The sequence below is a fragment of the Tachypleus tridentatus genome, chromosome 3 (assembly GCF_004210375.1).
Source record: "Tachypleus tridentatus isolate NWPU-2018 chromosome 3, ASM421037v1, whole genome shotgun sequence".
Lineage (NCBI taxonomy): Eukaryota > Metazoa > Arthropoda > Merostomata > Xiphosura > Limulidae > Tachypleus > Tachypleus tridentatus.
The window spans coordinates 6,528,814-6,545,648 of NC_134827.1; the positions used below are offsets into that span (position 1 = coordinate 6,528,814).

The 16,835-nt window shown below is 31.0% G+C and overlaps 1 protein-coding gene across 8 annotated transcripts in view; it reads left to right on the forward strand.

Moving 5' to 3' along the window:
• The window catches only part of LOC143246274 (protein lin-54 homolog), a 62,277-nt gene that overhangs the window by 26,616 nt on the left and 18,826 nt on the right, over positions 1–16,835 (forward strand). For 6 of the 8 annotated variants that reach the window (XM_076492728.1, XM_076492734.1, XM_076492730.1 and 3 more), the window contains exons 3-7: positions 5,371–5,583; positions 5,787–5,994; positions 10,267–10,364; positions 14,457–14,636; positions 16,400–16,617. In XM_076492728.1, the coding sequence (XP_076348843.1) occupies positions 5,371–5,583; positions 5,787–5,994; positions 10,267–10,364; positions 14,457–14,636; positions 16,400–16,617 (917 nt within the window). The remainder of the gene's footprint in view (positions 1–5,370; positions 5,584–5,786; positions 5,995–10,266; positions 10,365–14,456; positions 14,637–16,399; positions 16,618–16,835) is intronic. The other 2 variants (XM_076492732.1, XM_076492733.1) reach the window with 2 other exon arrangements.

Genomic DNA, 16,835 nt, shown 5'->3' on the forward strand with positions numbered 1-16,835 from the left:
CCAGGACCCTTTTCTTTTGGGCAATTGATCTACTCTTCTGGGCTCATTTGCAGTGTTTTTTTTCCTCATTGTCTGTCATGAACCTGGTAGTGGACCATCTGTTTTGACCATATAACATTTTACCAACCTAGTGGTCTGTACACCCTTAAGTTATTCTTTGAGATTTGCTTTTAGTTAGGCATACCATTTATAAATTGCTTTGCTAACCCTCTATACTCCAAGCTTATTTTGTCCTGGTCTCTGGTTCCTCATCCATTAGCTCTGGTTGTCAGTGCTCTCAGACAGGACTGGTTTAATCTTTTTTTTATGCATGTTATCTTTGTCTCCTCACTTTGATATGCAACATTTCTTGTTGGGTCCTATTAGTGATGCCTATGACTAGCTGAACCTTGGTTTCCTTTGCTTGGTTAACATCCAAATTTCTCCTTCTTCTGCCCACTCTCTATTCTCTGTTTATGCTCACTCATCTCTGTTTCATTAGAGGATATTGTTTCTTCATCTTCTCATGTGGGATTTGTTTAGTCCATCACCTGACAAATCAAACTATCCAGTTGTGTATTATTTTTGTTGTCATATTCCTGTCATCTTTTGATTTTCTAGTCTGTCATTGGCATGTCTCTTGTTGTTGGTCCACTTGTATCTGTTCTTCTCTTGGTTGTCCCACTGTTATCCAACTTTTTGCCTTTTTTAATTAGTTGTTTAACCTTGTTCTGTCAGTTATCACTGTTAATAGTTATTGGGCAGCATTATCCATTACATTTTGACTTTACCAGTACCACTAGATGTTTTTCCTTTCCTTTGTGTTATTTACTGTTTTTTTTGCTCTTTCTTCATTGCAGCCCTCACCTGATTTCTGTAGCAGACTGGGATTTTATTGTAGTTTTGCATGCTGTCACATGATTTGTTAAAGCTATTGCCTTCTTGCTCTTTTTACTACATTTCTTTCCAAACTTACTTCCTCTTCCTTCATGCTTGTGGTCAAACATTTACATAACCATTTCTTCTAATAGTTTCTTCTTCCTATCATATTTTCTTTTACCTAAACTGGTCTTTATTTCCTAAAACTTTTGCTGCTTGGAAAGGAGACCACTCTTTCTCTCTATATCTCATCCTTCATCCTCTAACCTATACAACTTTCTGGAGACAGATAGGCTGTGAAATGATACCTATCATACACTTTTCCCTTTCAGTATTCATGTCATCATCAGTTTATACCCTGGAATCCATCTTCTCCTACTCATACTGAATGGTTCTATCAACTTTTCATGTTGGCAAATGCTTCATGTTTGTACTGGTGGGCAGGTGGATGACTCCCCACATATTTGTTTTTTGTCATTGTTGTGTCATTAACACCATGTGGCTGTTTTGTCTCCAGTTGGATTTGGACTTCCATCAGTTGCTATACACTATTCAAATCACTTTCTTCATGAAGAGTAAGTACATTTTCTTTTTCTGTTCCCCTTTATGTTTATTAGAATTTCACAAGGTGGTTGTTACCTTTTGCAGAAAGTGCTCAAACCATCCATCCTGGTTCAGTCTGCAAGACCACTTGAGGTACCCTTTTGGTATACCTACTAACTCATTTTTTCTGATCTTGACAGTACCAGTTCCAAAGCAGCATCTGAGTGTGTTCTGCGCACCTCTTTGGCTTATGCATGAAAATCATGATTTTGTGGTTGCCTCTTTCTCTGTCTCCTTTAAAAGACTATTCTGGCTGGTGGTTTCATGGGGAAATGAAAACTTCTCTGTGCAAATTTTTCTCCACACACCTCATTTTCTTCAAGTACAGCATGGGAGACCCTTACCACTTACCAGTTCCTAGCTGATGTTTTAGTGGACCATGAAGAATCTTCAAAGGTTTGGCTTAGCACTGTATAGTGATAAATGATGCAGTAGTGACACTCTGAGTGTAGAGTAGTTCACCTCATGAAAAACATACCACAAAACTAATATGTCTTCCTCCTTCAGCCAGAACCTGTTAAGTAGTTACAGTGAGCACACACTGTGTAGAAACATAACACATAAGTAATCTCTCCTCCTCTTTCATTTAAAGTACATTTGGTACAGTTAAGATGCACACACGTTATGGTTTGATAACATCCAATCACGTAACTCATTTTTGTTTACCAACCACTTGTATGCAATTGTTTAGATGGTCATGTTCTCATTCTGCTTATTTCTGCCACACTTGAGGATCATTCCCCTTTTCCCTTGTGTGTTACAAGCAAAAAGTACATTATGATCAAGACAAGATATGACCTCCCACAGGTGCACCTCTTTTGGACTCTTGCTGTTGGGTATCACATCACATGAGCTTCTTTATGACCACTTTCTTTGGAAATAATCAAGGTTAATGTTTGCACTGGCTCCACCACCTATCACCATGGGATTGTTATCTATGAGGTTAACATATTTCTAACCTGAAAATATATATCTGATAGATACTCATCTTTGAATATATTCTCACCTGCCTTACATACTCAGGTGCATCAGAGAATGTTGTTGTTATGAGTTTAAGTTGCTGTTTATGGAGATTGTGGCAATCTCATGTTTGTAGAGGGCTTTTGTTGCAAGATGATAGCATCATGCACCAATGCAGTTCATGTTGCACAAGAATTTTGGTGGGAGTTGCTTCAAGGTTAGGGCATGCAAATTTCCTAAGCCAGATGCACAAGGAAGAAAGCATTTGTGTGACATGTGAATATCTATTGGAAATGTATTTTCAGATTTAGAAAATGTTAATGTACATATTTAAAGTTTATTTATAAAACTAAAAATATTAGTAGTATGAGTAAATAATATCTATATTATCTTCAGCTTTATTTCCTTACATTTTTTACAATCCCTGTTTGCAGGTTTCTAAATTCCTAATTTTGTATTTATCTTGTTTGCTGGCTTTTTTTTTAATTCTCAACTATAGGCAAAGGATTACTAGATATTATAGCTAGCTGATATGGTTTATGATGATTTACCCTAGGTATTGAATATTTAATTTCACTAGTCCAGGATCAAAATGTTAAGCTGCAGCTGAGGATTTGTTTGAGAATATAATGAGCATTTATAGTTTCTTTGTCACTAAATAAACAAAATACCATGGCAGATATTTAGTTTTAAGGAAAGTTTTTCACTCTTTTAAACTGGGGTGGTTAGGGATATAAATATCCCCTTCACCCCACACGTGAATATGCCAGAAGTTTCGTGAAGTTTAATGACTAGAATTTGCTAACTGAATGGTCAGTTGAGTGTCTGCCATGAAACATGTCCAGTGGATGCACAGGCTAGGTGAAGTTCAGGACTATTGGCAACAGTGTTGGTGATGGCAACGTTCTTGATGCATAGTTGGAGAGGAGGTGATGAGAAGAAAAGAAACAACTTGGTGGCATTCAGACAAAACATTATATCAGTGGACCTTTTAGCCAGGGCCACTTGGTGACAGGGATCTATAAATCCAATGCTGTGAATTAGATGTGTAACTAAATTCAATATATGTATATTTATGCATAGCAATGGATAAATATATATTTAGACTGATACAACTCCCATTAAACTTGTACAAAATTTTACCAGTAGAAAAGCAGCTTTTTCAAATAAAATGTGAATGTCTAAAACATTGCTTTGAATAAACATTTGTCTTTTAAAGTAATTGTCCTGCGAATGTGAGTAATAAAATTATGTATTGATTTTTTTTTAACTTTTTTATTTTATACATAATATAGGGATTGGTTCCTTAAAGATGATGATTGTATAATATACAAAAACATTGAGTATCTACATATTAGTAATCTGATGATCATCTGTTGTTGTCACGTAATTCTTGTTTCACTCTATACTTAAGATTTTTAAAGGAATAATATATATTTGTAAGAAAAAGCTAATTTCATGAGGTAGTGATAATATTATTTATTCAAGAATTGTGATGTTTTTTAATTAACTTGTGTAAAATATGGAAGAAAGAAATTGATTTTTCAATATCCCTATGATATTACAGTACCTTATCTAGTATTCTACAAAAGGTTTGGGTTCAATACATCAAGTGATTTTTGTTGTAGGCTGACAAGAGAATAATAGCAATGAATTATATTTTCATTGTAAATCTAATGTGCATACTTTTTATGTGCATTTTTATATATGTACAGCTTTTAACAATCAGTATTTAGTGTTATTCGAACTGAATCATTACAGTTTAAGATGCTTTTTGCATGAAAATTGTATTAGGATTTTGTGCAATTCCTTGAGATCCTTATGAGGATTAGGGTAGATCTTGTTTTGAATAATATGCTGGGATTATTTATTGATTTATTTTGTAGTTTAGTATAAAGTCAAAAATATCTTGTTTATTGGTTCTTTGGGTATTTGCTATAGCTTCTGTGATGTTAGCAATATCATTCAACTCCAATTTCTTATGTTCATAAAGAATCCCAGTGTTTTCTTAACCATGCTCAGAAAACAACTGAAAAAAAGATGTTATACTGGAAAATTATGCTCTTTACGTGTTCTTGACAGATTTTTTAATTTTCTTATCTAGTGTGTGTCACTGGCACAATAATGAACTTGTTTTGATAAGATTAGTTGAATTTTGTTCTAACTATCTCAACTGCAAGTTTCATTCTAAGTATTTACATGTATATAAATTTAAAAGTATGTCATTATTATATTAAGAAATTTAATATTTCAAAGGTACATAAATGATTATTTGAAAATGTACTTTTTTTTCAACCTGACACTTTCCTAATACATGTTCTTCTCAAAATATTTAGAAACTTTTCCAAACCACATTTGTGCCATTTCCATGACAAGGACATCTCATAAAAAGTCTTAAAGATAAACTTGTATTGCAACAAATATGTTTGGTTTATTGTGGAATTATTCCCATTATTAGCAGTGAGAAGCTAAACATTATGAAGCATCATTAGATATGTTAGCATTTTACATTTCTACTCTTCTTGACAGTTCTATATCATCTATGTTAAAATGTGGTTTAACTTAATGAGGTTGCATAGTAACACTGTAACCATACTTCTGAGGTTTATAAGAGATGATAAGCAAAGGAAGCAAGATTGTGTGCTGTAACCTTGTTTGTTGATATATATAAATTATTACTTTGTTTAAGAGTTATGTGTTATATTTTTATTCATAAGATTAAGATGCCTGCCTGGTTTCCAAAAGAAAAAACAATATAAAATTTATATCTGTTGAAAGATGTAAACTTATTTAATAAATTTTTCTGTTAACAGTCAGTTTGTAGGTTTTTTATTAATAATGTAATTATTAAGTATTTTCCTGTATTCTAAAACCTTTATAAATTAATTTGTTGTTGTACTATGTTTTATTTCAAGAAAATTTTATAAATATTCACAACTATTTTTCTAGGTAGTATACATGCTTTCCCCTTCAAAGAATGCGATTATCCCAGTGTCTGTGCCAAGGCCTCTTCAGAAAATTGCTCCTGCTGATAATGCAGTGAATAGTTCTAAAATAATTATTGCTCATCAATCTACAACATCTCAGGCAGAATTGTTTACACCCAAACAATTTTTGGTGCCAAACCCACTAAAAAGTGTCGTGCTCAAACCTGGAGCTTTTGTACGTTATTTTTTAAATTGTTATGTAAGGAATAAATTTATTATATAAATTCTATAAAGCATTTCTCAGTGTAGAAAGCTAAATATTTAAGTGCAATTTGAAGTGTGTGATGAAGATTTTTGTTCATTTTTGCCCATTATTAACTTTCGGTGATATGAGAGGATTTTCAGATTTTCAACAATTGTATTTTTATATATTTTCAGACCATGTTAAAATCATCTACACAGAGTACAATGCCACAGAGTCGGTTTAGATTCGTTGCACCAAACTCATCTTCCCAAAGAAGTCTCGTCAATAAACAGATCACACCAAGAGTGCTCACACCTGCTTCAGTTCTGCCTCTCCAGCTTCCGACAAACAGATATTCATGTTTGCAACTAGTTGCTGTCAAAAATTCCCAGGACTTGACTGGTAATTTAAATCCTTAACTCGCATGTTACTTTACAGTGTAGCAAGAGGGGTAAAAATACCATACAGAATTTACATTTTGACAAATACGTGCAGACATATTAAGTACTGTTTTTTACCACAACAGTTTTACAGAAATACTGTTTACTGCTAAATAAATTTTAAAATTGTTTCAAACATAGTATAAATTATTGATCTGTGAAGCTGAGTCAATAAAATATATTTATCTAATTTTTACCATCATTCAAGTAACAGTATAATCAATACTGCTTTTTTGAACTGTCTGTGGTTTAAAAAAAAGTTGTATACCAACTTATTTTTACAAAAGTATTGATGAGCCTGTATCTTGTATTAGTAGGAAGTATAAACTGTGAAAGTTAGTTAAGTGATTTTCAGTAATGTCCTGTATCTAGCAGATCATTGTGACACCAAAAAAGTGTGTAGTTATCTTTCATTGGGAATATTTTAGTGTATGGAAAGACAGGAATAGATTGAAAAAAATATGTGAAACATAGTAGTTGGAGGAAATGGAGAAAAGCAAAGCAAAAGTCACTGATATGGAAACTAATGATATGGGCACTAATAACTTAACAAAGAAAATAGTATAGAAATGAGGATTAGAAAGAGGTGAATAAGAATAGTTAGGAAAATGAAATATTAAAAAAAACTGATAAATTAATTTAAAATATTAATATAAAAATTGAAATGTAATAAAATAAAATTGAAATAAAACAGACCTGTGGAAATAAACATGTGAAAGCATTATCTGATTTTATTTGACAAAGAACTAATTAAAGTTAAAAAAAAAAATTGATTCTAGAATCAAGATTTGATTTGCAGAGATAAAAGAAACAGTATTTAAAGTAACAATCTAAAATGCCTATCTTTTTTTAAATCTACCATAGTTATAAAATCACTTTGGATATCTACCTGATCATGCTGATTGAAATTTTGAGCAGAAAAAAGCCGTTTTTAGTGTTGATAAAAGATTTATGGTGGTTGAGCAGCTTTTTGTGTTTATTCATGTTACTGATGGTGAATTTGTTTACATTGTGAAGTAAATGATGTGTAAGTAATCTCTCATAATTTTAAAATGGGTTTTGATTGTGTATATTTAAAAGAAGCTGATAGTTTTAATGAATTTGTTTGATTACAGAGGCAACATCCATTCTGTGAGGGAGTATAATTAACATTAACTTGGGTATTTGTAAGATATTTGTTCTTCTGGAGGGAAATATAATAGAAGTTTAAAGAAATTCTTATCTTAAATGATTCATTATTCTTTTTAGATTAGATGAGTGATTTAAAAAAACACAAGGTTACCATCTTTCCATTACTAAATAGAATATCAATTTCAGTAATGCACTATATATTAATAATTTTGGTTACAACAACAAATAAACTAAAACAAACCAAGATACAAAGAGATTGTGAAGAGATGAGTTAATGAACCAGTTGAATAAACTTAAGACAGGGCTAGAAATTAATGACTACCTGACGTCCTGGGGCATGTAAATGTTACCTGTGGGTAACAGTCCTTGCTATGTCTATTTCCCGAGTGGTCAAATGATATTTTACACATAAATAATTGTTTTTTGGGCCATTTTTAATGGATTTTTGCTGATAATGGGTGATAACAGCCTGTAATGAAACTGAAAGTCAAGCAAAGAAGCTGCGATTTCTTTCATTCGACATCCTCCCCCAAACTTACAGTTTACAAGGTCTGTGTGTAAACTAAATTGAACAGCCTTGTTCGATAGTTTCTGTGTGCCAATGACACCACCTTTGGGTCATGGTGTTTCGGGGCTAGCAATATTTGTGAACAGACACCCTCCTTCTGATATATGTTGCAGGTTTTATTTGAGACAGTGACTCCTAAGTGCAAGGAAGGGGCAAGCAAATGTTTCACAAAGGTTACCCTCAAGGCAAGTGGTAAAAAATGTTAGTGTTGAGCCCTGCTTAAGACCAATTAAGACCTTGCTCTAAAAACCATCAGTACTAAATTTTTGTTTCCATCTGTTGATTTCAATAAAAAACATCTCTTATTCTGAAAAAGAAAATTCTATTTACCTAAACTCTTAAATTTTTAAAACATTTTTTAAAATTCACATTTACTTAAAGAACTAAAAATTCAAAAATATTTTGATTCATATTAAATTAATTGCACATCACAGATTTGCAAAAAAATTCAAAAATATTTTAATTTGTACTGCTGATACGTTTTTTTTGACAAATGCATTCAAATCACTACAAAACTGTTGAGTATTTACACAAAACTATTAAAATTAATCATTTGGACAGATTTGAATGTTTGTTTTTTTACCTTAGAGAATGCATTTAACAATCATATCTCTTCTATAAGCGCACACACACACACACACAAACTTTTTTAACTAGTCCCTAACATTTCAACCAGGATTACTATTATATCAATGACATCATTCCATTAGATAGGAGTAAAAAATTGTCATTCTTAACACATCTGGTTAGAAATGGAACATTAAATTTTGCATACTCAACACAAATTTTTCGCATTAAAATATGAAGTAAGAAAAACAAAACGCACTACTTTAAACTGTCAAGTTGTTTTGCTTTTGGTCTGAATTGGGTCTGTCGTTGGTTGATATTGCTGTCTCTAATAATTAGCTTGTCCCACCATGGCTAATTACCATCCCTACTTGGGACTTTTCTTCAAACCATCTGAGGAAGATGGATACTCCTGATTGGAAGTACCATCTTGACTTTGCCAAACATCTTTTGAACATTTCTTCAATTTTCTTTTGTATGGATGATTCAAAGTCATGTGACTCCGGGGTCTACTATGGTGTTTTTGTAACTTACTGGTTGCTTGCAGGATCCCCTTTACCATTAATGCGCTCACTGCTCTCTTGCTCTGGATCATGTAAAAGCTATGCAGTGGACCAACTGTACTATTTACACTTACTCTTTTTCGCAGTCTCCTGGCCCTAGAATCACTTAATGTTATTTCTCACTCTGTTATTGTCTATCTTAAATAATGACTGACCCATTTGACTGTCACCCATTTCAGTCCAGTTTTTCTTGGATACCTGGCCACATTAGTGTTCATGGGAACAAACTTGCTGGTACTGCATCTAATTGTCTGCTCTGATGGTGTCTCAGCTATGCTATCTTGTATATGCACTATGGGTCTGTATTTAAGGCTTGTCTTCATGTCAATTGGCAGTTAGCTTGGGGTGAAGAAAGTTATAATGAACTTTTTTAGATTAAACTTACTGTTGGTCTTTGAATTGGAAACAGTAAATTGTTATGGCTGGACTTTGTATTGGTCACAGTTTTTTAACTCATTTTCTTTTAACTAGTACTGACCCACTAATGGTTAGCCCTTGTGACACTCAAGTCACAAATGTGCACATTTTACTGTCATACCATTGTTACAACTGTGAATGGTGGCACCATTTTAGACATTGTTTTAAGAGTTTATTATTGATGGTGCACAGTGTCATAGGGAATGGTGACACTACAACTTGATCATGTTTTTAGTTTTCTTCGAGCCATAGTCCTTTTTAATTCTATTTAAGTATCTTTTTTACCTGTTTTTCGGTCTTTGTTTAGTTTCTAAATTGGTATTATTTTACAATTTATATTCTTTTACTTTTGCCTTTTACTGGTCATTTGGTACAGATAGCCTAATTGATTTGTACCTAAAAATGCCAACCAACTAATTAAAACCTTTTTTATCTGAGATGTGATGCATTTGAACATCAGATGTGGATTAATACTGTTGGGGTAGGGTGGACTGAGGATTTGAAAATTAAATTCATTATCTTATCTAATATTTAGACTTGGACATTAATTTAGTAGAAGGCAAAACAAAGATGAATATTTTTGATAATAGAAGGGAATTAGTTTTTTATTCTTGATGGACGTACCCCTAATGATCTGGGAATTGTTACCACAGATGTTATCTCTTATGACTTTATTAAAGTGACAACTAGGATTAACAATGGATTTTTTACTGAAATCTTCTTAATGCTCATTTTATGTTTAGTTCATTGTTTTGTAGTGTTGATATTAATCTCCTATTAACAATTAGTGCAGTTAATAGTATTGAAGGTATTTATTTCATATATTATATAATAAGCATGAAAAATTTCCTTTATAATTGAATTTTTTACTTCAGCTTAAAAAAATACAAAAATATTTTCATCTTTGTTTTTTTAAACAGATTTCAGTGTTTTTGTATTTGTATTGTTTTTGTACCACAATTTTGATTAGTTTGTTGTTTGGTTTCAGTTAAACAGTCTGCTAGTACAGTTAGACCAACCCTGACAAAGCTGTCTAATAACCAGAAGGTTTCTGTACAACTTAATAGCCAATCAAGACCAAATCAAGTAAGAAATCATACATGTTCACTTAAGAAGTTTCTGTGTTTTATAGATATGGCATATTAATTTGCTTTGGTTTGTTAGATTTACCAAAATGTGTAATTGCTGTTTGGCACTTTTGGGATGGTGGGAAGTTCAGTTGTGTGGAAATAAAAACTTGATTTTATTATGCTAAAAAAATTTGACGTATGTAAAACAATACCATGTGTGTGTGTGTATCTAGTAGAAAAATATGACTAAATTATTATCATCATAAATAGTGTGTCAACTCTGGACCCATAGGGAAAAATACACAATGTATTCTTAATTTATTTATTTTTCAAATTGGTTACCATTAACAACCATAAACATATCAGTTCCAGTTCTTTGTATACTGTGCTGTCAGGGTATTTTCTTTTCTGAAATATGTATAACTGATGTTAGAAATCTGTTTGTTTAACTTTAGAAATATAATGTCTATTTTCCCTGTGAGGCTAGCCTGGGACGTCCTGTATGTTACGAGCTGAAATACTTCAGTGATGTGATCGGTTTGGTATTTTCATGTTTTTGTTTAAAAAAATAACTTTTTTTTTAATGATTCAAACTATGAGCTGACATAGTTTCATTTTTTGCAGTTTTTACCTCTAAAGTTAATGTTGCATAATAGCTGTTTGTTGTAATTACAGGTTTATGGTAACTGGCCTAATATGCAATTTTCACTTGTTTTTCCTAAAAGAATTGTTAAAAATACTCAGTTACAATGGAAAGTGGTAAAGGGTTGATTTGAGTTAGAATTTGTAATGAACCACAGTAATAAACAGTGCTTTGAACCTGTTGAATACAGGAAGAAAAAAATTGAAATCTATTCAAACATTTTTGTTTTATAATGGCAAATTAACTGTTAATAGAAGTTAAGACTTACTGACCTCCATTAAAACTTCCCAAATACAAACAGGATAAAGTGTAGAAATGTTTTATTTATGGAGTCTGTTGTAACATTCAATTTGGAGGTTTTTATATACGTATTTATTTTTGTATCATTCTTCTCTTGTAAGCTTCTTATGAGTGCTAATAACTATGAACAGACATTAAGTGATAAGTTCATTAATAAAATGTTTGTTTTGTATCATTCTTATCATATTAACTTGTTTCTTGCTTATTTTCTGGAAGAAAATGCTTTACACACTTATAAATAGATATTTGTGTAAAATGTATATTAAAATGTCCTGCTAAGATATTCTTTATCTTGTCATTTGTCACAAATGTACATTTTTTTTTTTTTTTACCAGGTACTACAGAGAAAGAAAAGATTTATTTTTCCAACAAAATATATGTACAAAGAATACACTCCAAAACAAGGCACTAAAGTTCATTAATTAATATTAGAAATTGAAAAACTTGTTAAAATTTAAAAATACAGGAACTATAATTTAACTTAAAGGTACTGGTTATTACAATATTATATACCAGCATTACATGTACCAATATACATTAAAACTTTAACATGAAAGATACTGAGAAACAAAATTTTAATTATATGGTGCATTTTTATGATGAAAAATGTGAGTTCTATAACCCATTAGTTTCTTCAGCATTTGGCCTGTTTGTTAGGGCACTTGATTCACAACCTGTAGGTCTGAATCCAGTCACTGAACATGCCCATTCTTTCAGCCATGTGGACATTATGATGTGGTGGTCAATTTTATTATTTGTTGGTAAAAGAGTGGCTCAAAAGTTGGCAGTGGGTGGTGTTAACTAACCTCCTTCCTACTTGTCTATCACTTAACTTAGAGATAGCGAATGCAGACAGACCTTGAGTAGTTTTACATAGTTCAACAGAGATTTTCAGTATTTACTTTCCATAGTGTTGTATTAGAAGTGAGTTTTCTGTTGATTTCTGCCATTGTTCTTGGCTTTGAGGTAACATTTCAGGCTCCATGTTGAGCCCTTTTTGGATATGTATTTTTAAGAGAGAGTTTTTCAACTGTGAAGAATTTTGATTGGTCATTGGACTTTTGGACTTTCTGTAAGAGGAAGTGTAGCCATATTGCCACTTGACTGTTTAATCTCTACTGAGAAAGTTAGGTTATAAATTATATTATTTGTATTTGCCTCCCTAAAAGAACAAACAAAATGGTACATAATATTAAATACAATCCAAAACTTCACCTGAAAATTGACATTAATATCTTAAGCCTCATCAGATAGATTGCTTTTTTATATATATATATATATATAGTGATTTCTACCTGCAAGTTGAACACCTGTGAGGGAATAATGCATTGCAGTAGAATGTACCCTTTGCATCTGTAATACTGTTTTCATTAGTGGTTTACAAATTATGTCATAGTAGCTTTGAAATTAAAGCAGTAACCTCTTCTACAGTTTCAATTTTTCTAGTAACATACTTTCATTAAAAAGTAAGCATTTTTGTTTGTATATTTACACTGAAGAAAATATTAACCATTGGGTCAGTATGTGCATGTCACAAAGTTTTTAGTGTTAATTTTTTTATATACACAAGTTTTAGTTTCTTTATCTTAAAATAATTTTAAAATAAGTTTTCAGTGTTTACTTTTTTGTATAGTATGTTTTTTGGTGTTTTTTTTCAAACCTATATTCATCACCCTATCTAGGACATTCTGTTTTTTGAAAAATCTCTAGCCAATAGAAAGAAAAGATTGTATGTTACAGAATTCTTTGTGGTTAACTTATTCTGTTGATAGGTTTTGAAATAGTTGGACTTAGTTTCATTGTTTGCTAGTATGGAGTTAACTTGCCCAGCTAAGGGAAATTTTTTTTAATCCATTTATAATTTAGTTAGAAAACCAGTTAGATTATAGTAGTTTTGGGATCTTCTGTTTTGTGCATGATAATATTTTGTGTTCTGAGTTAGATACTTTAAATAAATGAAAATATTTTGTGGAACAGAAATATCATTGCAAAACGTAGGTAGCCATTTAGTCATTCCAGAACACAAAAACAAGAGTCTTGACATAAGTACTTAATTCCTTGATTTTTACAGACATTTTTATTTATTATTATAAAAGAAACTCAAGTACAAAAGTCAGAACTTGTTAGGTTACATGAGAAAACTTAAATGAATAAATACAAAATACTTGTGATAGCATGTGGCCATTGTAAGATGTGCCTGTTGTGATTATAATTTGACTTTGCATGCTGATAACTTTGTTTAACAATACTGTCCCATTGTGATAAATAGCTTTTGCTGTACTCTGAGAGCAATTGTAAAGCAATAAAACAAAGTAAGCATGAGTTTGAAATGTATTAGCTTTGATTTAAAAATAATGTTTGTCTGTTAGAACATTGTCGTTTTAGAAAAAAAAATTACTTTAGATTTAATTTGTATTTTTCAGACCAGTCTGAGAGCCAGAATGACTTGGTAAATTCACAAACCAGTCTCTAGTAAATGCCTTATGAAAAATTGATCCTGTGTGTGTGTGCATGTACAACAGGTTTTTCACTCTTCCTAAAAGCTTGCCAAATTATGCAAAAATGCACAGTGTATTCAGAAATATTTTTTATTAAATATTTATAAACATTTCATATATGGTTTTTTAATTGTACTTTCTGGACAACAGAAAAAATAGCATTTGGATATGAATATGGACTTTTTTATTATCATGGCTCATATTTCATGTTGATAAGCTTTAAAAAGAACTGAAATACTTTGTGTAAAAGTAATGACTGCCATTGTGTAGTAGATAAAGTTCATAGTGAAAATGGTCAAAATAAATTTTGATAAATAACTATTGGTGTTTATGAGTGTAAAATGTAATAATTTTGTTGCTGATCTCGGAACAAGTTGTCATACTAATTTAAAAACAGTGTGCATGACATTTTTGTCATGTGCATCAAATCTTTAGATAGTCTTACTGTAGTTTGGTACATGACCTTAGAGAGTAACTGGTTTTCGTACCTGTATTTTTTACTATAATCATTTTACTTAATATGGGAAATCATATAATAGAATGTGTTTTTATATAATTTCAGAATAATTTTTGGTGTAAGTAAGAAGTTTAATATCAATATTAACTTCAAAAACACACACTACTTTTAAAAATTATATTGACTAAAACAATATTGATATCAATTCAGATTGCTCTAAAACACTTGAACGTTCTTCAGAATTTGCCGATACCTGGTTCAGCAGTGTCTAAAATATCTCATTGTGAGCCAGCTAGTCTGACCCTACAAGAACCTCAGGGTCAAACATTATTGACTGGTGGAAACAGTATTTCTAGATATATGGTAATTCCAGCAAATTCCCAGTATCAGGTTAGAGGTGTCATTATATATCTGAAGCTATTTTTTTGTTTTCAAAGATTGGCCAGACCTTTTATTATAAGTTCTAAGTAGCAGCATTCTAGATGTTCTACAATATTTACTATATTTGTAGTAAGTGAAGGTATTAGATAATTGTATTCTGTTCTCCATTGGAATTAAATTTAAAGGGCAACGTTTTAAATAACAAATACAAGAGTGATCAGTAATGACTTTTAACAAACGTTTCACATTTTGTGCAAATCACATTTTAGAATGTTAACCCTTCCTCAAAAAGTTGGTAAAAGAACATGTCACAAGGTTTTATAGAAGTGTTTTCAAAATTTAATTAAACTTTTTCTGTTATCATTGTATATGAATAAATGTGGCATCAAATATAGACTTTTAATATTATATGTGTTTTAAAGTCTTGATTTTATAAGGAAGTATTTTTTTCAAATCCTCAATTTTCCCTAGTTTGAGAATTGTTACATTATCTCTCTGTGTCTTTCCTCTTTAATTTATTTGCCATGCCTCAGAGGAGTACGGAATTTAATGCAAATTATTAATTATAGCATAAATATTATCCAGGCAAAGCATAATTTTTTATAGCCTTCAATCTTATTTGCTTATAGAGCTATAAACTAGAAAATTAAACACACTTGCTATGCAGGCATATCACATCCCCTCTTTCACAAATTGCCAGTAGTTCTTTCTGATGTTTAATGCTTTATTATTTATAATAAGAAAAAAAGCCAACATTTTAATCTATCAAATGACACAAATGTTATTTTTTGTACAGAGAATTGATTATTTTGCCTCCAGTTTAAACGTTTTTCTTGCAGTATTCAGTTATTCAAGTTCAGCTAAATTTTTAATGGCTTTTATCTCATAAGTAGAAAGTTGGAATATTTTGGTAGTTATGGGAGATTTTGTGAGTTATTATTTTGTGGACTTAGGTGCATTATTTAATGAGATCAACATTAATTAATGTGGTGATATCATTAATATAAGAAAGCTAGTCTAAGTTTCATCAATTGTCAAAAGCAAAAAAAAAAAAAGAGGAAACCCAGTCAAGGGGTGTATTTCTTGTTTGTCATATCTGTTGTCTATTTGTTATTATAAAAGTAACTTATATGTGAAAATTAGAAACTTATTAGGTTACATGAGGTTAGATAAGATAATAATAAAAAAAAAAATTTTCACAAGGTGTGCTTGTGAGGAGCCCTTATGTTACATAATTTAATATAGTGACAATAGCTCACATGTCCACCAAGGGATTTACAACTTGTTTGATGGTGTTATTAGTTAGACACAATAGAAATGGAAATAAAAGAATGAAATTTAGTGTAAACAGATGGTATACTATTACAAGTTTTAAGTTATTTAGGACAAATAATTGCCATTTTGTTGTACTTTGCAGTCGTTCTAGAAAGAAAAAGGATAATTTGGATTTGTTTGGAATTTTTTATGGTGCTTAGAAGATCAGCTAAGTTGAAAGGTGTATGGAGTTAGAATACAGAAAAAACAATAAATAAAATATTAAGTTTGACTGAAAAAAAAGTATATTTATAAAGATTTAGAGATTATACAAATAAAATTTCATAATTTTTAGGTAAAAGTATTTTTAATCTTAACATGAAAACTACTTTACACTAAGAGCAGTCAACAGTGCCTTTTTTTTATTGTTGGACAAGATATTTATTAAAAACAGTGAATTGTTGAGTGTTGAAATTTATGACAGAATTACTATCATATTGTTATTTTGGGTCCATCAGAATAGTCAGGAGTTATGTGGAAGTAAGCAAACTACACAAGTGATATTACCATCGGGTCAGATGCCCACTTTACTTCCAGCAACCCCTCTTGAGGCAAGTGGTACACCATCTCATTGTCATGCAACAATTATCTCAGTTTCTTGTACACCAAGTGCTGGAATTAAACCATCACAGTTTACATTATCTTCTCAAAGACAGAATCAGCAACAAAATAATCAGTGAGTAACTGTTTAATATAACTAAAAAAATAAATAAAAAAAATTTCATTTAATTATTTTTTAATTGTTAAAAATTTGAAAGGCAAAAAAATTGTTTAATGGTAATAATCTAAAGATAACACATTAATAAAGTTATGGGACAAAGTGAAAACCATTAATGGAAAATATATTTTAGCTGAAGAAGGTCATTATAATATTCTGATGAGAAATAGCCATTT